The sequence below is a fragment of the Pelobates fuscus genome, chromosome 2 (genome assembly GCF_036172605.1).
Source record: "Pelobates fuscus isolate aPelFus1 chromosome 2, aPelFus1.pri, whole genome shotgun sequence".
In the NCBI taxonomy this organism is placed as follows: domain Eukaryota; kingdom Metazoa; phylum Chordata; class Amphibia; order Anura; family Pelobatidae; genus Pelobates; species Pelobates fuscus.
This window is the reverse complement of record NC_086318.1, coordinates 19,101,386-19,125,546: the sequence shown is the minus strand read 5'-3', so window position 1 is coordinate 19,125,546 and position 24,161 is coordinate 19,101,386. Positions and strand designations below refer to the sequence as shown.

At 40.8% G+C, this 24,161-nt stretch overlaps 1 protein-coding gene across 1 annotated transcript in view; it reads right to left on the bottom strand.

Moving 5' to 3' along the window:
* CHRNA2 (cholinergic receptor nicotinic alpha 2 subunit) overlaps window positions 1–24,161 on the bottom strand; it is a 108,761-nt gene that overhangs the window by 42,835 nt on the left and 41,765 nt on the right. Inside the window, exons 3-4 of the mRNA XM_063441981.1 lie at window positions 6,834–6,985; window positions 2,335–2,379 (exon numbers count right to left, since the gene is read on the bottom strand). Coding sequence (XP_063298051.1) covers window positions 2,335–2,379; window positions 6,834–6,985 — 197 coding nt within the window. The remainder of the gene's footprint in view (window positions 1–2,334; window positions 2,380–6,833; window positions 6,986–24,161) is intronic.

Genomic DNA, 24,161 nt, shown 5'->3' with positions numbered 1-24,161 from the left:
TGCCGCGCAGAGCGTTGCCACGGTAACCTGTGGCAACGCTCTGACCCCGCGGCTCTCGTGAGACTTACAATGGGAGCTGACAGGGGAGCTGACCGGACCGGAGGAGAGAGAAGGGAGCTGACAGGAGCTGCAGGAAAGGTTAGGTCCCTTGAGAATGTAGTTGGTGCCTTGGCAGGTTTGGGGATTTGAAAAAGTCCATTAAGCTTTGACCTGCCGAGATGGTAGCAAGGCCGTCAGCAGGCATCTCATTAAGTGTGGCGATTCGGCCTCCGGGATTTCCTCTGAGACCCCTGTGACCTTTAGATTGTTTCTCCACCGTATGTCTTCTTGAGCCGCATGTGCTTGCTTCCACAGGTCTCCGATAGTCAGCCCTAGGGTAGGCTTATCTGGCATCAGTTTTTTCGATCTGTGCCCCATGTTATTTGGGGATTCCAAGGGGACCTCCTCGGCCAGGTATGGAGGGTAAGGGCTCAAAATATTAGCCGTTTTTGCCGCAGAAAGCTTGGAACTACAAGCTAGTGCGACCGCTCATTTCCGTGGTCAGGCTCTGCCGACAGGCATCCCATTTTTTAAAATGAATGTTATACTAACATTTTTTTCAGACAAAAAAAATAATTTGGTAGTAAAAGGGTTAAATGATTACTTTTGGCTGAAGTTGACCTCTTTTTTGTTCTGCATTTTAAGGATAAGAAATATACACTCTATGAAAATTTAAAATGAGTAAATAAACATGCAAATATGATATTTGTCTTGCTCTTATATATATCGTACTGTACACCAATAATTTCACTAGCTGATGTTTTGGAGAATTTAGAGAACACATTCCTTATCATGTGGGCAAAGAAATATAGACACTAACAGTGCCAACCGAATTCATAATGAAGACAATAACTGAACCTCTTATCATCACTGCCAAAAAAACATCACAACGACAAGCTCCGACCTTTTATCAGAGAACATTTTCTTTTTATTACTAAGGGAGAATAAATCCACTTAATCCACCCAAATCACTTAATACACTAAATGTCATTTCATAGTCAGATATCATTGAAAATTATTGAATAAAATGTCTAAGTAGCAGATATGAAACATATCGATGTCAAACCTAATTTAAGAATGCAAACGCTTCTTTTATTTGCTGAACAAACAGACGCCCTAATAAATATCTAATCAATTTACTATGCGTCCTGTCTAGTGAGACGTCTGATCGCTGCCACCTTGTAGCATGTTGGGATGGATTTGAAGCGTTTGTCATACGTAATTAATGTGCAGATGTGCAAAGGGTGGGGAACGAGGTCACGGCAATCTTCTTCCTGGTTCATATCGATCCACTGATCAATTTTTCAACAATGCTTCCACAGTTTAATAGCTAATAAAGTGTTTACGAATTAACTTGTGAGCAGTTCAGCATTGGTGGGCTCATTTCAAACATGGTTCAACTCCAGAGTTTAGTTTCATGAGTTAAAGCTATTTTGAAGCTGTTGACTCAAGGTTGCTACCAAGCTCAAACAATAGCTCATGTGTTAGCGTTTGAACTCTTAGTACATTTGTCCTATAGAAAGAGTCATGGTTGCATGAAATAGCCAACCAGCAGAGTATTGTAGAGAGATTTGAGGAGTCAACGGAATTTTAAAGTTACTCTCTAACAATTTTCATTTTTTAACAAATGTGTAGATATACCCCAATGAAAACATGCATGCATATTAGTAAGAATTTTTTTCAGGGTATATCTAAAAAAGAGCTTGCAAAAGCTGCATATTACTGTCTGCAGTGTTTAAAAAAGCCCTCCCCTTCTAACTCCGCCCAGGCTTTCTTTGGCTGTCCAATCACAGACGTCCCAATGCAGCTCAATGAGAAGTCTTTGCAAGGCAGGTACTCTGGGCAATTGCTGCCTCTTGCATTTAGCTCCATTGAGCTAAACAAACCAGGAAGTAACAGGACCTGTTGTCTGATTGACAGTCAGGGAACATAACAAGGTTAATGTATAAAAGTGTCAATTTCTAATGAAACCTGGACTTGGTACAAAATTAAAACACTCTTCACACATAAAGCACTTCAGCAAAATAAACTGCTTTAGCTGTGTGGAGTATCGCTTTAACTCTTTCTTAATACAAAGTGAGATGAAGGGAATCTTTCCTGACATGGAGCAGACTGGATAAGCCATTCACCCCCACTAATAAAATTACATTGTTGTCACATAATGCTTTTTCTTATACATAAAAATGATCAGTTTCCCATGAATTTAATTACATTTTGCAGCAGTTAAAGAACAATGTTCCATGGCACCTTAGCAAAGGAACATAAATGTACTTGTTCCACCCTGAAAGATTTTACCTGTTTCAGCCACACATTCGTAGTCATCATTTGGTTTTTTTCATCCTAAAAAAAAAATGAAAATTGTGTTATTTATTGGAAATATATATTAAAAAAAAGCAATTTAATCAGTTCTAGTCAGGTCCGGCCAAGTTGCTGTAGAATGTATCGTTCGTGCATTATACGGATTTCTCTGGTTCTAGGTTATCGTCCCCGTCAGCTAGATTGCTTTTCCCAGCTTGAAGAGAACAAGAGTTCTATGATGAAGTAATTTTAATCGGTTAAGTGCTTATGAAAGAAAGAGTGTGCTGGTTCAAACTAATTGAAAGCCTTATCAGGAGGCAAAATGGGAATAACTCCGGCCAACAGACTCCAACTGGGCTGACAAAAATATACTTATCTGGAAATTAAGGTTTCCTACCAACTGTCTGTGATTACCCAGTAGGTGATCCAGTTCCATCAATAAATAACAAAATCTTTAAGGCAGCAGCAGGGAAACATATTAATATTTATGGCTAAAAAATGATAGAAAATTGGATCTCCGTGCCTCAATATTTATATCCATTGAATGGAACTCAGCAGCCAGTCTACTGTAAGAGAAAGTTCTGCCGGCTTATATTAATATACGTCTTTCGATATTACTTTTTTTAATATAAATGCATCACTTACACTAGCTTGCCTCTCTGTGTGAATCCATAAATGAAAGTTATCCTGGTAACTATTTTCAAGGTAAGTCGAATGTCCAGGAGACAATATTACCATACTAACTTTTTTCACACTTGTACGTAGCTCCCCCACCATTGCCAACAAAATATTACATCTGAGTAGACCACTGAGGTTTGATATGCAAGAGAGATTTCAGTCCTGTTAGAGAATTCAACTTTTTACACAAAAATGTCATACTTTACATAATTATTCTCTATCTCTTTTTTCATATGGGTACATTTTTCAAAAGAGCAAATTGAGTTTAAGATCTTATTCCCCAATTCCTATAGTAACCAGTACACGCATGATTCACTCCACCAAGAAAAAGAGGGAAGTTATGTGACTATATTGATGTTATTAAATTATTATATTTATAGATTTATATTAATAAATTGACAAAAACGTTTTGAGGTTTTAATGTTTTGTGAGATCAGGCCAGTTATATTGTAAAACACATCTTTTGAAGTGAAATATTGTATAAAAATACAATAATGTACCATTATTTAGTTTGAATGCTGCATGAAGCAAGTTGCACCAAGGAATGGAACACTATTTATATATTTTAATACGCTATTCAATATTCCGAGCTATTGCTGGGGATTTCTTCAAAGTGATGAAAATTAAAGTGGCCCTTCTATTATTTGGTCACATTAAAATATGTGTAATCCTCTTTTTACGTGAAATCATGGGGATTGGGGATTATTCTGCGGATAATCGAGGCTAGAGAAACTATCGGATTCATCAGAGAATCGTTACCTTTAAAATAACATGATTAAATGCATATTTTGATCTCTGTTCTTATCCAAACAAATTATACTTTCAGGAGAAAAAATATTTATTATTTATGTTAACTTATTTACATTCTCTTTTGAATGCATAATTCCATTCTTCATTTCTTGAAAAACAATCTGCTGTTTGTTTTTAATATTCGATTTATATTCAACATTTGTCACACTGCAGTTGATACAACAAATTACTGTAGGTCCTTGGCTTGAATGTTACTTGTTTAGAGGTGCGATTGTAGAAAGGTAGGTGGAGATAAGTCGTATCCCATATGATCATGTTCCATTTAACCCCTTAAGGACACATGACATGTGTGACATGTCATGATTCCCTTTTATTCCAGAAGTTTGGTACTTAAGGGGTTAAATAGGGCGTATTTCTACAGCCTAGATAAAAGTAAACATGCTAAGTTCTTTTATTCTTTATTTATTTTTTTGCACATTAAATATCTCCTAATTATGTCTGTATATTTTGAATGTGTTATTGTTACAGTTATTGTTGTGTTACTGGTCTCCTCTTCCTGGTAGCATTAGCAGAATAATAATTAGCTTCTATCGCTTAATAACTTTTTGATGATTTTAGTCAGACTGAGGTCAGCCAAAAGTCAAGTCATAATGTGTTGAGAGTGTTTTTTTTTTTAAATTGGGATACAAAGTGACCTAATAAAATTATATGAACAGAATTTGACAAAGTACCTGTATATTTAAAAACAAGAAGATGACAAACAACTGACAAAGACTTGCTCCCCATGTCTGTATCCACAAGTGCCCCATGTCTCCCAGTGTCTCCAAGTGTCTCAGTTTTCCCTGGTGTCTCAGTGTCCCCATGTCTCTCGGTGTCCCCTAGTATCCTAGTGACAAGGGAAACACTGAGACATGGGGACACGGGGAGAAATGAGGACACTGAGACACTGGAAGACTAGGGGACTGGGCGTCCAATTCTTTGGACAGACATGCCCCCTTTTTGGGCATGCTCGCCCCTTTTGGCAGTTCTGGTCACGTGATTCATGTCAGTGGCCCACCCTTTTACCCCGCCCATTGACTTCCTGCTTCACTGGACACTGCTGTTAGAGGGTATGGATGTCAGGGCTCCGCGGGCAGCTGTGAGGGGAGGCTGCAATCCTCTCGCAGCACTCACCCTTGGTCCGTCGCCGCCTGCGGTTCCCTCTCCCCTTACCGGTCAGCGAGCGACGTCCTCTCCCCTTGACACGCCGCTCGCGTCCTCCTCTCCTCCTCCCAAGGGCAGCATGTCTAACGCTGCACACTGGGAGCCGGCACTGATATCTGAACGCCGGGGTCACTCACGTGACTCGGCGTTAAAGCTACAGCGCAACAATCACAGTGGGGGGTATAGATATCCCCCACGTGTGATTGTTAATACTGATTGGAAGTTATCCAATCAGAATTAAGTATAGGATATAAATACTTACCTTTCCTGTCTCTCAGTGCCCTGTTGTGGTCTTTGCTTGCTAGTATCGATACTGAACTTGTGTTTTCTGGTTACGTACTCTCTGGCTTGTTAATCTGACTTTGTGACTTTCTCCTACCCTTTGACCTCGGCTTGTTTCTCGTTATCCTGTCTTCTGGTTCCCCTTACTCGGCTTGTCTCCTGACTATTCTGTGTGTGTTTAGCCCGGCCACTATAAGGTCAGGTACTGCACCTTTTCTGTGTGTGTGTGTGTTAGCGTGTTGGGTTCCCCGAATCGTGACAATGGATTTACTTGAAAGATGAAAGCATGAATTAGAGAGAGATTAGAGTATGTGTATTCTTATAGCTGCATCCTTTGAGTTTCCCTCCAACACCATCTCCATCAGATACATGACGCTTGGGAGGTATGACTGTTTTAGTGTTTTTGATCGATAAGATTCTGTAATTAGGCCCGTCATAATTGTCAGCACCAGGCCCACTGGGCTCTTAATCCGGCCCTGGCAGTGCTTGAGATACAATGTGACTTTAAAGCGACTCTGTCACATTGCAGATTTTGCTTTTAAATAAATCATTCTTGCCCCTCTATTTTCTCCTTGGTTTATTTTTTTCTGTAATTCTCTCTAGTTTTTTAGTTATACGTAAGATAGAGTAGGGATACTTTTTTTCATGAGAAGAGTGATATTTGGCAAATTATGGAAATGGGAGGGGCAAGCAAAGTTCAATTTAATTTGCTAAGCCGATACAGCCATAATCCATCAGTCCAAAGAATCTCACAGAAGGGCACACCGCAGACACCGGGGCAGAGGAGAACAAAATGGAGGCGCTCAATGGAGGAAAGATAATGAATAGAAATAATGGCAATTACTATTAGAGGGGTGTATTCATTAAGATACAAAAGGCGTATCAGTTCTCTAATTTGGTACCTTTAAGTATGGAAATCCATGTCTCCCAGTGTCCCCATGTCTCCCAGCCAATGTCCCTATTGTCTCAGTGCCCCCATGTCTCACAGTGTCCCCAAGTGTCTCAGTGTCCCCATGCCTCCCAGCCAGTGGAGTACCCGTTTTATTTAGGGAGCTATCTACTAAGATACTGAGAGATCAAATTTAAGAAAAGCCCTAGGTTAGTAGATAGCTCCTTTATTCTGCCCCCCTATGTGTGATTGACACTATTTAGGGATACCAAATTAATAAGTTGTTTATTAAATAGCTTCCTAATTTGGTGCATTTAAATATGGAAATACCACATACGGGAGGCAAGTTTAGGTAGGGAGCTATTTACTAAGCAGCTGATAGATCAAGATTAAGAAAAGGGCTTTTAGATTAGCAGATAGCTCCTTAAAATACATTGGTTTGTTATTCTGATTCACTTCCAGAATCACCATTCAGCCAAGCTGAACCAACATCCAACCAAATTTCAGGTGTTCCAAAAATGTTTCTATCCCTGGATAATTGGTTATCGCTACTGCAAACTGTTTACTAAATAAACCATTTAAGATTAAGGTTTAAGATTAGTAGATTATTATAATAAACATGTAAGAAAGACATCAACTCGAGACATAAAGATAATCTATAGATCATTCATAACATACGATTTACTGTACTCACCACATCTATCAACTGGGCAATAGACAGACCAAACTTCACAATGACAACGTCGGAGGTATTGGGGACCGGTCTGGACCAGCGGTTATATCCAATAAATAAATGTTTGAAGAGACGCTCTTCAGCATGAGTGCGGGTTCTCTGAAAGCAGGACACTGCAATAAAGAAATACATTTTGTTATTGGTGAATAACGAGTGAAGCATTGCTAGATACAACATAACAACTATCACAATATGCTTGTACTGAGGTGGATAGGTGGAGTCAGCAATGAAAAACCAGGGTAAAGAGACACTCTAGTAAAGGATGCAGAACTAAAAACCATAAACTTAGAGGGTTGCTGTAGGCACTATAACCACTTTATCTCATTGAATTGTTTATAGAACCAGGAGTTCCCTGTCACAGTCCCACCAATCAGTGTTAAGCCATTTTCAAGCAGTTTAACCATGAATGAAGGTCTTTGGTCATCCACATCCCTGCCCCATTATAGATGTGGTTATGAAAGAGATTACACACTTCCTTGCAGCCATGGTGATTCATTCCAGCAATGGGCTCTGTGATAGGCTGAAAGCAGTTCGCTAACACTCTCAGCCAATCACGGCTATTGCTGCTCAGGCTAATGCTTTCTCATTAATCTTGTTTAGTATTAAAACATTAAAAACTGCTTAATGCTAAATGGAAGTGTCATTGTCCGTTGCGGCCACCGCTACAGGTCTCTTCAGCTCCTGATGCTTCAACTACCAGGAGCCACTTCAGTGCTATCTTCTTGTACACGTGCAAGAGTACAACACTGAGGTCTATGGAGGATCTGCTATAGAAGAGCCTGAATCCAACATTAGTCATTTGTGACAAAAGTTGACAGAGGGGCTCCTCCTTTTGTCAATCTTCATCAAACAATGGCTTTACCATAAGACAAAGTAGTCCCTACTCTGTCTTATGACAACTTTGGATTACAGTGGAATTTCATTTGCAGCCTTATATACATTTCAAAGATTCTATCTTAAGGATGTGACATATCGACTTTAATTTTGCAGCCATATAACGTTGTGCAAACTGGGCAATTATTATTGGGTGATACAGAGGCCACTTCAATGTGTGGATTTACCGTATATACTCGAGTATAAGCCGACCCGAATATAAGCCGAGGCCCCTAATTTTACCCCAAAAAACTGGGAAAACGTATTGACTCGAGTATAAGACTAGGGTGGGAAATGCAGCAGCTACTGGTAAATTTCTAAATAAAATTAGATCCTAAAAAAATTATATTAATTGAATATTTATTTGCAGCGCGTGTGTATGAGTGCAGCGCGTGTGTATGAGTGCAGCGCGTGTGTGTGTGCAGCGCGTGTGTGTTGCAGAGCCTTGGTGGGGGTGGGCAATTTTATTATTTTTTTTTTCATATTTTTTTATTTTTTATTATTTATATTTTTTTTTCGTCCCCCCTCCCTGCTTGCTAGCTGGCCAGGGAGGGGGGCTCTCACTCCCTGGTGGTCCAGTGGCATTAGTAGTTCAGTGGGGGGAGAAGGGGGGCTGGCAGGGAGCATTTACCTCTCCTGCAGCTCCTGTCAGCTCCCTTCTCCTCCGCGCCGGTCCGTGCAGCTCGCTCTGTCAGCTCACACTTTAAGTCTCGCGAGAGCCGCACTATGACCCCGCGGCTCTCGCGAGATTTACACTGGGAGCTGACCGAGGTGCTGAACGGACCGCCGCGGAGGAGAAGGGAGCTGACAGGAGCTGCAGGAGAGGTAAGCGCTCGCTGCCAGCCCCCAGTCTGTATTATGGCAATCCAAATTGCCATAATACAGACACTGACTCGAGTATAAGCCGAGTTGGAAAGCTGAAAAACTCGGCTTATACTCGAGTATATACGGTAATCCTGTGCACTACAGAACCTTCTGAGAATTCTAAGTTTTTACCTTTTTGTTGAGATATTCCGGGCACATCACAAGTGGCAATAATAAAGAATCGAAGAAAAGACACTTATGCTTCCATATAGAATATACTTATACTTTCAGCACATCTAACTCACCCAAAACCTGTGTCGGATGACTTGTATATTAACTGAGGACATAACAGCCGGTCTAAGCGTGGATTGCTGCTCAGCAATATATACAAGTAGCTGGGTAACAGTGGGGCGAGGAAGCAGAGGGGAGGGAAGAGGAAAGGTTTAGCTAGTCCTGATCTAGTGCAGCCTAACAGATTTGCCCATTTGAGTGAAGATGTTGGGAGCATCAGCTCAGGAGTAGCTGTACTGCAGGAAGCTGTTCCTTCTAACAGCCGTGAGAACGGCCCCTCTAGTACCGGTGGGGTTGAGAGGGTAAGGAAGTCTAGACAGGTTGTGGTGGTAGGGGACTCTATTATTAAGAGAGTAGATGGGGTAATCTGCCACTCTGATCGACTCAACCGGACAGTTTGCTGTCTCCCGGGTGCTCGGGTCCGGCATGTTGCTGACAGAGTAGAGGGACTATTGGGAGGGGCTGGGGATGACCCACCTGGCATAGTCCATATTGGTACCAATGACAAAGTAAGAGGAAAATGGAAGGTCCTAAAGAGTGAGTTCAGGGATCTAGGAAGTAAGCGAAAGAAAAGGACCTCTAAGGTAATATTTTCAGAATTATTACCTGTGCCGCGCGCTACAGCAGAAAGGCAGCGGGAGATTAGAGAGGTCAATGCGTGGCTGAAGTCTTGGTGCAGGAAAGAGGGTTTGGGGTTTTTACAGCACTGGGCAGATTTTGCGCTTGGATACAACCTGTATAGTCGTGATGGATTTCACCTAAACGGAAGAGGGTCTGCTGTGCTGGAGGATAGGATGGCTAGAAGGCTGGAGGAGATTTTAAATTTGTAGTAAGGGGGGAGGGCCAAAGCAATCTAGAAAATGGAGATAAGATAGGAAGGAGATGGGCTTTAGCTCAGTATAGTGGGGGTGGAGATTCCGGGAGGGGAAAGCTCAGGACAGAGGAGGCATGTAATATTGATAATTCACAAAAAGTACAAATGACTCATGGTAATATTAAATGTATGCTTACTAATGCAAGCAGCCCAAATAACAAATTGGGGGAACTAGAGGCAGTAGCATACACTAAATAATATGATATAATAGGCATAACAGAAACATGGTGGGATGAGACACATGACTGGGCAGTTAACTTAAATGGGTACACATTAGTTAGGAAGGATAGGAAAAACAAGAAGGGTGGTGGGGTATGTTTGTATGTCAACCATGAGTTAAAGTCAAATCTTATGCATGTGGAGTGTGATGAGGAAAATGTGGAAGCTTTATGGGTAGATATCTGCTTGGGGGAAACAAAGGGAAATCAATTATTGGTTGGGATATGTTATAAACCACCAACTAGAAAGGATGCTTGTCTGGATCTTGTTATAACAAACAATGTTGATCGTTTAACCAACATTCAAGCAGGGGAGCATTTGGGAAATAGTGATCACAATATGGTAATTTTTTAAAATAAACTCAATAAAGAAAAAGCACGTGGGGTATACTTGAACGTATAATTTTAAAAAGCCAATTTCAAAAAGATTAGGGCAGCTCTACAACATATCGACTGGCATAAACTCCTTAGTGAAAGAAACACTGAGGATAAATGGAAACTATTCAAACAAATACTAGAAAGGTACATTTATCAGTATGTACCATTTGGTAATAAATATAAAAGAAACAGATTAAAACCAATGTGGCTTGGTAGAGAAGTAAAACAAGAGATTAAAAATAAAGAAAAGGGCATTTAAAGCATTTAAATCGGACAAATCAGAGGCATCCTATATAAGATATATAGGGAAGCCAATAATGCTTGCAAAAAGGCAATTAAAGTGGCTAAACTAGAAAATGAGAAATTGATAGCCAAAGAATGCAAAACCAACCCCCAAAATTTTTTCAAGTACATCGATTCTAAAAAAAGCAAAAAAATGAAAGTGTAGGGTACACTGGACACAGAGATGGGTCTGTTAGTTAATGAAGACCAGGAAAAAGCAGAAATTTTAAATAACCATTTTTCTTAAGTGTATATATTAAAGGACCACTCTAGTGCCAGGAAAACATACTCGTTTTCCTGGCACTAGAGTGCCCTGAGGGTGCCCGCACCCTCAGGGACCCACTCCCGCCGGGCTCTTGGGGGAGGAAGGGGTTAAACTTACCTCTTTCTCCAGCGCCGAGCGGGGAGCTCTACTCCTCCTCTCCTTCTTCCTTGCGACGTCATCGGCTGAATGCGCATGCGCGTCAGGAGCCGCGCTCGCATTCAGACGGTCGCATAGGAAAGCATTTACAATGCTTTCCTATGGACGCTTGCGTGCTCTCACTGTGATTTTCACAGTGAGAAGCACGCAAGCGCCTCTAGCGGCTGTCAATGAGACAGCCACTAGAGGTTTTGGAGGCTGGATTAACCCTCAGTATAAACATAGCATTTTCTCTGAAACTGCTATGTTTATAAAAAAAAAGGGTTAATCCTAGAGGGACCTGGCATCCAGACCACCTCATTAAGCTGAAGTGGTCTGGGTGCCTAGAGTGGTCCTTTAATGAGGATCCAATGGCAAGATATATGCAAATGATTGATGAAAAAAACTTGCAGATAACTTGTGAATGGATAACTCGAGACAAGGTGCTACAGCTATTAAAGAAAATGAATGTAAATAAAGCTACCGGGCCTGACAGCATTCACCCACAAGTACCCACAAGGTGGTGTCCCTCAGGGTTCTGTTTTGGGACCGCTTCTATTTAACACATTTATAAATGATCTTGAAATAGGCATTGAAAGTCATGTATCAGTGGTTGTAGATGACACAAAACTTTGTAAAGTAATAAAATGTGAGCAGGATATTGCTTTGCTACAGAGGGATTTGGATAGATTGGGGAACTGGGCACTAAAATGGCAGATTAAATTTAATGCAGAGAAATGCAAAGTTATGCACTTCGGGGTTAAGAATGCACAAACAACTTACACCCTAAATGGTAGTGAACTAGGGATAACCACACACAAGAAGGATTTGGGAATTGTTATAGACAACAAATTGTGTAGCAATATGCAATGTCAATCTGCCGTTGCTAAGGCCAGTAAGGTTTTGTCATGCATAAATAGGGTCATAAATTCTCGGGATGAAAATATAATTTTGCCTCTTTATAAAATCGCTGGTAAGACCACACCTTGAATATGCAGTGCAATTTTGTGCACCTGTTCTAAAGAAAGATATCATGGCACTAGAAAAAGGCCAGAGACGAGCTACAAAATTGATGAAAGGAATGGAGCATTTTAGTTATGAAGAAAGGTTAAAAAATCTAAATCTTTAGTTTGGAAAAACGGCGCCTGAGAGGGGATATGATAACATTATACAAATATATTCGGGGCCAGTATAAACCTTTATCTGGAAATCTATTCATAAACATTGCTATACATAGGACACAAGGTCACACATTTAGGCTGGAAGAAAGGAGATTTCATCTAAGGCAAAGGAGATTTACAGTAAGAGCAATAAGGATATGGAATTCTTTGCCTGAAGAGGTGGTTTTGTCAGAGTCACTACAGATGTTTAACCCCTTAAGGACACATGACGTGTGTGGCACGTCATGATTCCCTTTTATTCCAGAAGTTTGGTCCTTAAGGGGTTAAACTGCAATTGGATAAATACTTGCAAAAACATAACATACAGGGATATCATTTCTAATTAGTGGGGTAATAGCTGCTTGATCCAAGGAGACATCTAACTGCTATTTTGGGGTCAAGAAGGATTTTTTTCCCAGTTTTTTGCAAAATTGGAAGTGCTTCAGACTGGGTTTTTTGCCTTCTTTTGGATCAACAGCAAAAACATATGTGAGGAAGGCTGAACTTGATGGACGCAAGTCTCTTTTCAGCTATGTAACTAAGTTAATTTACACAGTTTACTTTTTTTTCATTTACTTTTAACCCATTACAAATATGTTGGGGGATAAAATGTGTAGATGTGTGTTGCAATATATTAGACAAAGATTCAAATATCGTCAGGGAAACAAAAATAGGTAGGTGTAACTAAAATAAATGAATTTTAAAAAGGTTAAAGATTTTTATGGAATTTTGGTAGGTGCCATTAGGACACGATGTGAACATAATGTCATCATATAGCTACGATAGCTACTTGGCTAAACCCAGGCATTTGTAAGATACAAGACATTTTATTACAGCCTGCAGAAAGACCCACTAGAGTGCAGTAATGCATCCAAGGTATTTTGAGCCATGAAATGTTGAAATGTTGGGGCCTAATTTAAGAGGCTAAATCCTGTGAGGTTAAATGGAAACTAACCCATGTTTTGGAAGTGAGGGAATAATTCTGCAGGTGTTTCATACTAAATGTTATTCCTGCCTAAATTTTGACTAGATACAAAGTGAACATTTAACCTAAAGAAGATGCTTCAAAAGATACTGAAATAGTTAATGAGTTAATGACTAGATGATTCCTGTTACTATTCGTATCATAACTCATGTAATCTAGTGTACAAAAGGCTGCTACTTCGTCTTTCCTGCAGCAGGAACTGATAAACAGCTTGCAATTGCCACCGATAATAAACCATGGACTCATTTTTCATTCACACTGCATGCATGACATTCATAAAGTCTGTTTGATAAATAGGCCAATAAATGCCATAGAGATAGCACCTCACAGTCTTTCTAATGTAAAAATGGCACTGGCCATTGTGCTACATAACAAATAGTACATGTGTGAGGGCAGGTTCATGTTCTATACGAGTAAATAGTGACAGATACAGTGATTTAAACGGAAATTGGAAATAACACTCGGATGGGAAAAGGTTTAATGTTACTTTACTGTATGGGTAAAGGATTCACAATACTGCCCTGTACGTGTTAAGGATTCACAATACTGCCCTGTACGTGTTAAGGATTCACAATACTGCCCTACATGTGTGAGGGATTTACAATACTGCCCTACATGTGTGAGGGATTTACAATACTGCCCTGTATGTGTGAGGGATTTACAATACTGCCCTACATGTGTGAGGGATTTACAATACTGCCCTGTATGTGTGAGGGATTTACAATACTGCCCTGTATGTGTAAAGGATTCACAATACTGCCCTACATGTGTGAGGGATTCACAATACTGCCCTACATGTGTGAGGGATTCACAATACTGCCCTCCTGTACATTTCTGTGTATAAACGGTAATTAGTAATGTCTTCTATGTTTAAAGGTTCCAGTATTGAGGTCTACATGTGTAACTAACACTGCCGGCTATATAGAAATGGACACATCTGTCTTCTGTTAATGAATTTATGTTAAAAGATATAGAGAGTATAGCAAGGTTTATATGTATCTATATACCTTACTAACGCACTGCATACACCACCTGTATATTAGTTTTGGTAATTTATGGCCATGTCTCTCTATTTCTCTCATTGCAGCTGATACATAACAGTTTTTATTTTAAATCAGACATAAAGTAGCGTTATTCTAGGAATTCTGAGTTTGTTCATTGACATGTTCCCTATGCAAACATGGAATCAGGAATATGCAGGGTTAAGACGAACCATCGAAGCCTGGGCAGGTTTGCTAAAAGAACATGTTTTGAAGTGTCCATAATTGTCCTGCAATCTTTACAAGTGACCCTTATCTCACAGTAAAACATGGTTGTGATGCAGGAGCACTTACATTGAGGATCTGTGAGCAGGTAGGGGGACTGCAATTCAATGCTTATTTACAACCAGTCTGTCCTCGGTGTCTGGGGAGATCTGAAGTGTGGGAATGTGTATATTTTGGATTAGAGGCTTACAAATGTTTTTTAACTCAGGCCAAACATTAACTGGATTTCTAAATTCTAAGCTTTGCCAGTTTCCCAATGGTAGCGGAGAGACGGTATAAGCTGGTGCCTATACGTTTCTCAAGTTGAAGGAAGGCCTTGTCTGGCCAACATTGCTAAACCAAGCTCCAACACTGTGAATCATCGCACACATTGCCCCTTTCAATAACTGGTTGCTTCTATTTTCCTCTTCTGTCTTTTCTCTGTGATCTTCTTTTATTAATATTTAGCACAAGAATACAATGTCTCCACTAAATATGAATATTGTGATTAAACAGACGTGGATTATTTTCCTATATTAACACCATTATCAATTAGTGTCATGGAGGGGTGGGAAGGGGAGGAGGGGAAGAGAGACAGTTTTCATTTAGATTTCTACTGAGCCTCGACATGTCTCCTTGCAGTCCTGTCTCTGTATACGTGTTATGTGTAGCACGCATTGAAAATCGTTGTATCTCCCATCAGTCTGTAAAGGTTTTTGGTATTAACCTACAAGTTGTTGGGTCAGCAATATCAGCCATTACATAGGGGTGTGATTGGCAGACTTCAACTTTAGGGGGATCTGCAACAAATGTATTCATTCATTATGAACAGTATGTCCCTCTTCAATGTTACAGCTCTATGATTAACTGACTTAACTGACTCTATGGTTCTGACTGATGTTTGTTGTGTTTCTATTACTCTGTATCAAATACTTATGTGTTTTTAGACTGCTTAAGTGTAATCTATTGCATTCATCTAAATCCTGTTTCATGATTTCAGCACAGGATAATTGATACGCATATCCTAGACTGCACTAGTTCTCCATTAAGTCTTCTAGTCTCGTCTAGTCTTCTAGTCTAGTATACCTGCAGGGGCGTACCTGAAGCATTTGGCACCCAGGGCGGATCCTTTGTTTGGCACCCGCCTTCCATCCCCCCACTTTAAAAAGTAAAAACCACCCACAATATTTTCAATGTTTAATGCTACAAAACCCCTATCCTGCCCACTGTTCTAAAAAAGCATGTCCTGCCCCTGTTCTACAAAACCCCTGCACGCCTCTTCCACAAATCCCCTGCTTAGCCCCCAGGCTGGCACTCACACACAGAGTCACGGGCAGACAATCACACACACACACAGTCACAGGTAATCAGTCACACACACAGTTACAGGCAGGCAGTCACACACACACACACACACACACAGTCAGAGGAAGACAGTCACACACAGAGTCACAGGCAGACAATCACACACAGACAGTCACAGGCAGACAGTCACACACACAGTTTCAGGCAGGCAGTCACACACACACACAGTCACAGGAAAACAGTCACACACACACAGTTACAGGCAGGCATTCACACACACACACACTTACAGGCAGTCACACACACACACAGTCACAGGAAGACAGTCACACACACACACACACAGTTACAGGCAGGCAGTCACACACACACACACACACACTCTCTCTTACTTCTGACTGTATGAGCTGGAGGAGGAGTGGATCCATTGAAGCTCCTGGAGTCTGTTAGTTGGGGAAGCAGGGACTCCATCCTGCTTCCCCTCGATGTGCAGCAGTGACAGAAGCCGGTGGAGGCTGTGTTTAGCTTTGCCCCCGCTCCTAGTTTGGTTCCGTCCTTGCTGCCGATTGGCTCCGCTCCCGTTGTTCTTCGATGCGGCTGGTTTAGAAGTTCTGTGGCTGCCTGTGTGTGTGAGCAGTGCAGCTGCCGTGGCGCCCTGTGTGGTCACACAGCTCACACATCTTACCGCCCCAACCTTAGTACGCCACTTTATACCTGGTCAAGTTACTACAACAGTTATGGATGATCCTGATACTGCAATAATGTGCTATATTCCCATAATTCTCAATCTAGAGGCTAAATGAGCATCATAGGAAATCTACTTCATAAGAAAATGTAGTCTAAAGTACATCTGAAACAGAATTAATTTTGGCTGCAAATTTCAATGTAGTTTTAGTCATAGTCTTTTGACTGAAAACCCATACAAAGATACTGACTGAAGCAGACTAACACACATTCTCTGACACACATCTTACCTCCATTGCTGCTCGAATGTTGCGTGCTCCTGGTGGCCCATCACTTCCGGTCTCAACCCTGCCTCTGCTATCCTCCCGCCCACTTTCCCCCACATACAGGGGGCAAGCATTGGATGCCTGGGAGGGGGCCTCTCTTTGACGGCTGACGTGGATGCCGCCGGACCAGTGTTCTACCGGGTGCTAATGAGCAGCAATATAAGTGCTCCCTAGCGTCCAGTAACATGGCCGGTGGCATGCTACTAGGCTGTCCATTGAATCTAGACACAATGTGAAATTAAAGAAAAATCTATTTAAGAGTTTGCAGTAAAATAAAAAATACAGCAGCATGTTCATAGGTTCAAGTTTCAAACTGTGCACATGATATGCACAGAATGATTTTGACAATTAAATTATCTACAAATGAATCTTCTCCTTAGAATGATGATTAACCGATACGACCAGAGTTTTTTTCTCCAGGATTACATTTTTATATTCACGATCAGACCCATTACATTTATATTGTTATGACATTAATAATGATTGTCTTAAGGCTGTATACATTTTGGATGGATGTGTCTAATTAACACGTTAGCCCAGGGGATGATTAGAACGTTCTGATATCTTACTCTGCTGCACCAATTAAGAAGTTTGGCTTTGACTCTTTCATGCAGGAAGAAAGAGATCGTCTCTAATTATGTATTCTCCATGGTAGGACAGAGAATAAGAGGACACTGTTGCCGTGGTCAATATTATCTTTTCATTTAATTTATACAATAGGTCTATAGGTATACATCACAACTCAAGAAAAACTACACCCAATGAATGTGTGAAATCAAAATGTGTTTTCATTCTATATAGAATATATCATATATTATATTGTACTGTGCTATCAGCAGGGCCGGCCTTAGGGGTGTGCGAGCAGGGCGCCATGGTGCAGGGGGCGCCCTGCGGCCGTATAGCTCACACAGCATGTCTGTTAGCCGCAATGCTTTGCCTTGGGCGGCATTTTCCAGGGGGCGGCAAAAAAAGCCGCCCCCAAATGCCCAAGGCAAATGTCTTGTTAGCCCTGCGGCTAACAGACAAGCCGGGCTGCTGGGCGGCGCTGGCGGGTGGCTGGCGGGCGGCTGGCGAGGGAGCACTTCCTCTGAGCTGTATGCTCAGCTCCCTCGTGTGCCGCAGAGTGACGTCATATTCCGGCTCCGCCTCCCAGCCTCACTCTGCGGCTGGCGAGGGAGCTGAGCATACAGCTCAGAGGAAGTGCTCCCTCGCCAGCCGCCCGCCCGCCCAGCTCAGCAGCCACTGGACCACCAGGGAGGAAGAGACCCCCCCCCCCAGCATTCCCAAAGGTAAGGAGGCTGAGGGGTGTCTAAATAAATTTAAAAAAATGTGTTAATGTGGGTGAGTGTGTGTGTGTGTGTGTGTGTCTGTGTCTGTTAGTGTGTGTGTGTGTGTATGTTAGTGTGTGTCTGTGTATGTTAGTGTGTGTCTGTCTGTGTCTGTCTGTGAGTGTGTGTCTGTGAGTGTGTGTCTGTGTCTGTTAGTGTGTGTCTGTGTCTGTTAGTGTGTGTCTGTGTGTGTGTCTGTTAGTGAGTGTGTGTGTCTGACTGTGTGTGTGTGTCTGTCTGCCTGTGTGTGTGTGTGGCTGTCTGCCTGTGTGTGTGTGTGGCTGTCTGCCTGTGTGTGTGTGTGGCTGTCTGCCTGTGTGTGTGTGTGGCTGTCTGCCTGTGTGTGTGTGACTGCCTATGTGTGACTGTCTGGGCAGACTAGATGGGCCGAATGGTTCTTATCTGCCATCACATTCTATGTCTGTGTGTGTGTTTGTGTGTGGCTGTCTGTGTATGACTGCTTGAGTGTGTTTGTGTGTGTGTATGGCTGTCTGCCTGCCTGTGTGTGTGTGTGACAGGGTGTGTGGGAAGGGGTAAGGAGTGGGGGAGGGGGGCCGCTGTGAAGATTTTTTACACAGGGCGCCCAAATGCCTAAGGCCTGCCCTGGCTATCAGGTATCATGTGATTATACTAGGCTTGTGGCATCATCGACACATTGTTGGAATTATCTTTAGTTATGTATTTTCTTGTTATTTGTAGCTATGTTTCCATTTTATATTACCATATATTCTCTAAATATATATCCATTACTGCTGCTATTTGCATTTGATGGTTAACATAGGTTCACTATAGTCACCAAAAATCTACTTTAACTTAATAAAGCAATTTTGGCATATAGGTCATGCCCCTGTTGTCTCACTGCTAAATGATCTGCCATTTAGGAGTAATATCACTTTGGTTTCTGTACATGCAGCCCTAGTCACACTGCCCCTGGCTGTGACTGACATGAAAACAGCCTGCATGAAAACATGGTAAAATAGTGCAATTTTTAATCAGATGTAAATTTACTTTAGAAGTTTTTATCTCCTGCTCTGTAAATTGAACGTTAATCATGTGCAGGAGGCTCCTGCAAGGTCTAGCGAGCTATTAACAGAGCAAGAGATAAGAAATTCTAAATTAAACAGACTTTGCAATAAAAGAAGTGTAAACATTAGATCTCACATTACAGGAACTGTTTAGGAAGGTTGTGCACATGACATGCAGGAAGGTGTGACTAGGGCTGTATAAGCAAAGTGAATTAAATCCTAAATGGCAGAGAATTGAGCAGTGGGACTGCAGGGGCATGATCTATACACTATAACTGCTTTGTTAAGCTACAGTTGTCATGGTTACTATAGTGTTCCTTTAAGAGTAAGTTGAACTACATCACACATGCACAAGTCAGTCCCATTTGGTACCACTGTATTATTTTTGGGTGTAACAATTGACAGCCCAAAATTTTGGTTAAGAGATGCATACTTTGACAGAAGTAAAGGACTTTAGAAGAGAGATTATAAGGGTGAGTTATCGCCTTCCTGCATGAAAGGCAGCATGATTGGTCAAAGCATTTTCGGGGGGTGGTGGAATTTCTTGGGCATGAGGATCTGCCTTCTGCCATATCAGCCAGGTTCGTATTCTGTAGTGCATGTATTGTAATTTTTGCACGTGTTTTATATATTGCATTTTGTATGAAGTACACACTATTTGCGTCGGCGTATATGAATAATGGGCGCATTTATTATATAATGAAATCATTTGTTTATGCAGTAAAGTTTTATTTATTGCTAATTAGATAAGTTAAGTCACATCGGGTGCCCTTGGTTAGTTCTAATAAATTAATTTCTACAGTATCATCTACAATTCAGCAAAGGAACCATCACGTTGACATACATAGAAAACCTTGTTATACTTCACTAATTCATCATAATTAATGCATTTAGAATAGCTTTACTGCTTTATTTTCAGTGTATAAAGTAATATTCAGTATATATGTAGATATCTCTCTCTCTATATATAAATCCATAATAGACTAGCACTATCTCCTGATAAATGTTCTGATACACAACTGAAACGTCAATTTTGTTTGGAACTTTCGATGTTTTGATTTGGAATATCAATGAAAGAAAGCTTTTATGACAAGCAGAAGCCTGGGAGTGGTGGTCTATTACGGATTCATATCTTAAAGTGTGACAGTAGCACCGGGCAAAGTAATAATATTTACAGTTGGAGTGCAAGATTTTTTGCAATTTTATACAGGGAGTGCAGAATTATTAGGCAAGTTGTATTTTTGAGGATTAATTTTATTATTGAACAACAACCATGTTCTCAATGAACGCAAAAAACTCATTAATATCAAAGCTGAATATTTTTGGAAGTAGTTTTTAGTTTGTTTTTAGTTTTAGCTATTTTAGGGGGATATCTGTGTGTGCAGGTGACTATTACTGTGCATAATTATTAGGCAACTTAACAAAAAACAAATATATACCCATTTCAATTATTTATTTTTACCAGTGAAACCAATATAACATCTCAACATTCACAAATATACATTTCTGACATTCAAAAACAAAACAAAAACAAATCAGTGACCAATATAGCCACCTTTCTTTGCAAGGACACTCAAAAGCCTGCCATCCATGGATTCTGTCAGTGTTTTGATCTGTTCACCATCAACATTGCGTGCAGAAGCAACAAAAGCCTCCCAGACACTGTTCAGAGAGGTGTACTGTTTTCCCTCCTTGTAAATCTCACATTTGATGATGGACCACAGGTTCTCAATGGGGTTCAGATCAGGTGAACAAGGAGGCCATGTCAATAGATGTTCTTCTTTTATACCCTTTCTTGCCAGCCACGCTGTGGAGTACTTGGACGCGTGCGATGGAGCATTGTCCTGCATGAAAATCATGTTTCCTGAAGGATGCAGACTTCTTCCTGTACCACTGCTTGAAGAAGGTGTCTTCCAGAAACTGGCAGTAGGACTGGGAGTTGAGCTTGACTCCATCCTCAACCCGAAAAGGCCCCACAAGCTCATCTTTGATGATACCAGCCCAAACCAGTACTCCACCTCCACCTTGCTGGCGTCTGAGTCGGACTGGAGCTCTCTGCCCTTTACCAATCCAGCCACGGGCCCATCCATCTGGCCCATCAAGACTCACTCTCATTTCATCAGTCCATAAAACCTTAGAAAAATCAGTCTTGAGATATTTCTTGGCCCAGTCGTGACGTTTCAGCTTGTGTGTCTTGTTCAGTGGTGGTCGTCTTTCAGCCTTTCTTACCTTGGCCATGTCTCTGAGTATTGCACACCTTGTGTTTTTGGGCACTCCAGTGATGTTGCAGCTCTGAAATATGGCCAAACTGGTGGCAAGTGGCGTCTTGGCAGCTGCACGCTTGACTTTTCTCAGTTCATGGGCAGTTATTTTGCGCCTTGGTTTTTCCACACGCTTCTTGCAACCCTGTTGACTATTTTGAATGAAACGCTTGATTGTTCGATGATCACGCTTCAGAAGCTTTGCAATTTTATGAGTGCTGCATCACTCTGCAAGATATCTCACTATTTTTGACTTTTCTGAGCCTGTCAAGTCCTTCTTTTGACCCATTTTGCCAAAGGAAAGGAAGTTGCCTAATAATTATGCACACCTGATATAGGGTGTTGATGTCATTAAACCACACCCCTTCTCATTACAGAGATGCACATCACCTAATATGCTTAATTGGTAGTAGGCTTTCGAGCCTATACAGCTTGGAGTAAGACAACATGCATAAAGAGGATGATGTGGTCAAAATACTCATTTGCCTAATAATTCTGCACTCCCTGTATATATATACATACATACATACATACATACACGCGCACAGTGAGTGTCTAAAACAATTTCTGATTCTGCTGTTTTGACCTAAAATGTAGAAATTTTGGACCACAGCAAGACAATTTGGCTCAGCTGAAGCATCTTAGCTAAAAAATGAAAAATTTACAGGACACTTAAACTGCGGGGAAAAAAATCTTGTTTCAGCTCTCCAGAATTTCCAATTTGTAAACAAAATCAGAGCATTTTACCGTCATTCGGTTCACAAAACACGTGAGAAAAAGTTACCAATAGAGGGAAGAACAGGAGGGACAGTAAAAGACGAAATATGTATTATATATTTTTATTAAATATATGATATGGAAACATGTATAGATCATTTTAATGCTCCTCCTTTGTTTCCTCATTTTACCCCTTAAGGAACAAACTTCTGGAATAAAAAGGAATCATGACATGTCACACATGTCATGTGTCCTTAAGGGGTAAAGGACTGTCCACTAGCCATCAACCATCTCTTCTTTTTTTTGCAACATGCAGAATTCAGGATCATGAACCCGAAAAGAACATACGCGACATTGTGCATTTCATGTGGTTCATTATTTGTATACATTTCAGCAGAGTTCAACCAATCACCTGTTCGTCCCAAATAATGACCCAAACTGAATCTCAATGTTTAATGGTTGAATTCTGGTTTATCGAATAAAGTCTTTAACTCTGAAAATGGCTGGTCATTCTATAAAAATGGCTTTTTAGTAGGACGTTCTATATGTTGTTTGAAGAGTATCAGTCAAAGAGTGAAAGAGAATAAAGCTAATCACCGTAAATAAGTTGAATCATGATTTGTTACCAGATTTTTCTTAAAATGGTGTGCAGCTGAATTATTTACTTGGTTATTTCATAGAAAGTTGTTGAGAAGTCCAAATAGCTAATCTAGAAACAGCATATCTAACTCATACAAAGTGGCCATTTAAAAAAAAAAAATGGTCAAATACCCATGGCAAATAATAAATGAAATGTCTCCAAATCTGTCCTGATAATTGAAATCCATCACATACTTCTATTATGCTACATCTATGAGTACAAATATCCCTTTGCAAAACTTCTGATGGTCTAGGGCCGGGTAGACAACATTCGGCACTCCAGATGTTGTGGACTACATCTCCCATAAATGTCTTACATAGCCATAATGTTGGAAGCATCAGGGCAGATGTAGTCCACATCTGGAGTGCTGAAAGTTGCCTACTCCTGGTCTAAGTAGAGCTGATGTGCATGTCCTCCTTACAGTGAAATAAGCTTTTGAAAGAACCCTTGGCCAGAAATGTTTATTTTCCAGGTGCAAGTACCGTGAGCCATAACCAATTATTGCAAGCACACACAAATGTGTGTGCGACTTTTCTTGAGAGACAATATATTAATCCACACTACGGTGGACCTTTATATCAGGAGAGTTCCGTAGATGCTATAAAGATCTTCTCAGTGTTCATGTTTTGTTTTCCTGACTAAACTTTGACAATGTTCTTGGATTTATTTATTTATTTATTAATTGTTTTTTTATTTTTTTATTTTTTATTTATAATTTATTTCAAGATAAGTAAGAAAGATTGGGTATATGAAACTAGCAGTCTTGCTTCTAAAAAAAATACTACACAGACTAATCTACAGATATAAGAACTTTATAAAAAGTGGTGCAACAGAAGTACACAGATGTGTCAATCTTGGGTCAACTTCTGAGTTCGACAGGCCAGGATTTGCCATAGGCCACCGAGGCCATGACCTTAGGACATCAAGCAGGATAGGGGCAGCACATGCCCCTATGAGCTGTGATTTAATTATGCATCTTCTTTTTTCCCCTTTCTTTTAGTCCGATGTCGATCAATTTGACCAGCACCATGACAATCAATGTGGTCCCTCACATACCCTCACAAATGCAAAAGAACAAACAACCACTTGCTCACACAACCCCACAAGCCGCATTCCCACTAAAATACAAAACCACAAACAGCCTCCTCCACATGTACACACCCACCTTTTCCCAGCCCTGTCCAACCACCCAACTTGTCACAGCCATCATTTAATTTTACTTCAAACTTACTTTTGTGTGTGTGTGTGTATATATATATATATAGGGATGGGAGTGCTTTGAGAAAACTGGCTTGGGGTACCAAGAAGGGTAAATCCATCCCTGTGCTCAATCCATAAAAATTTTAATAGGGTTCTATTAAATTGATGTTTTAATATTTTTTTATGGGTGGACAGAGGAAGACACATGACTACATGCGCTGTACCATGAAGAGCAGGGAAGGGCTCAAGAGGAGATTAAAGTGTTTTTCCTCTTAGAAAAAAATAGATAACATT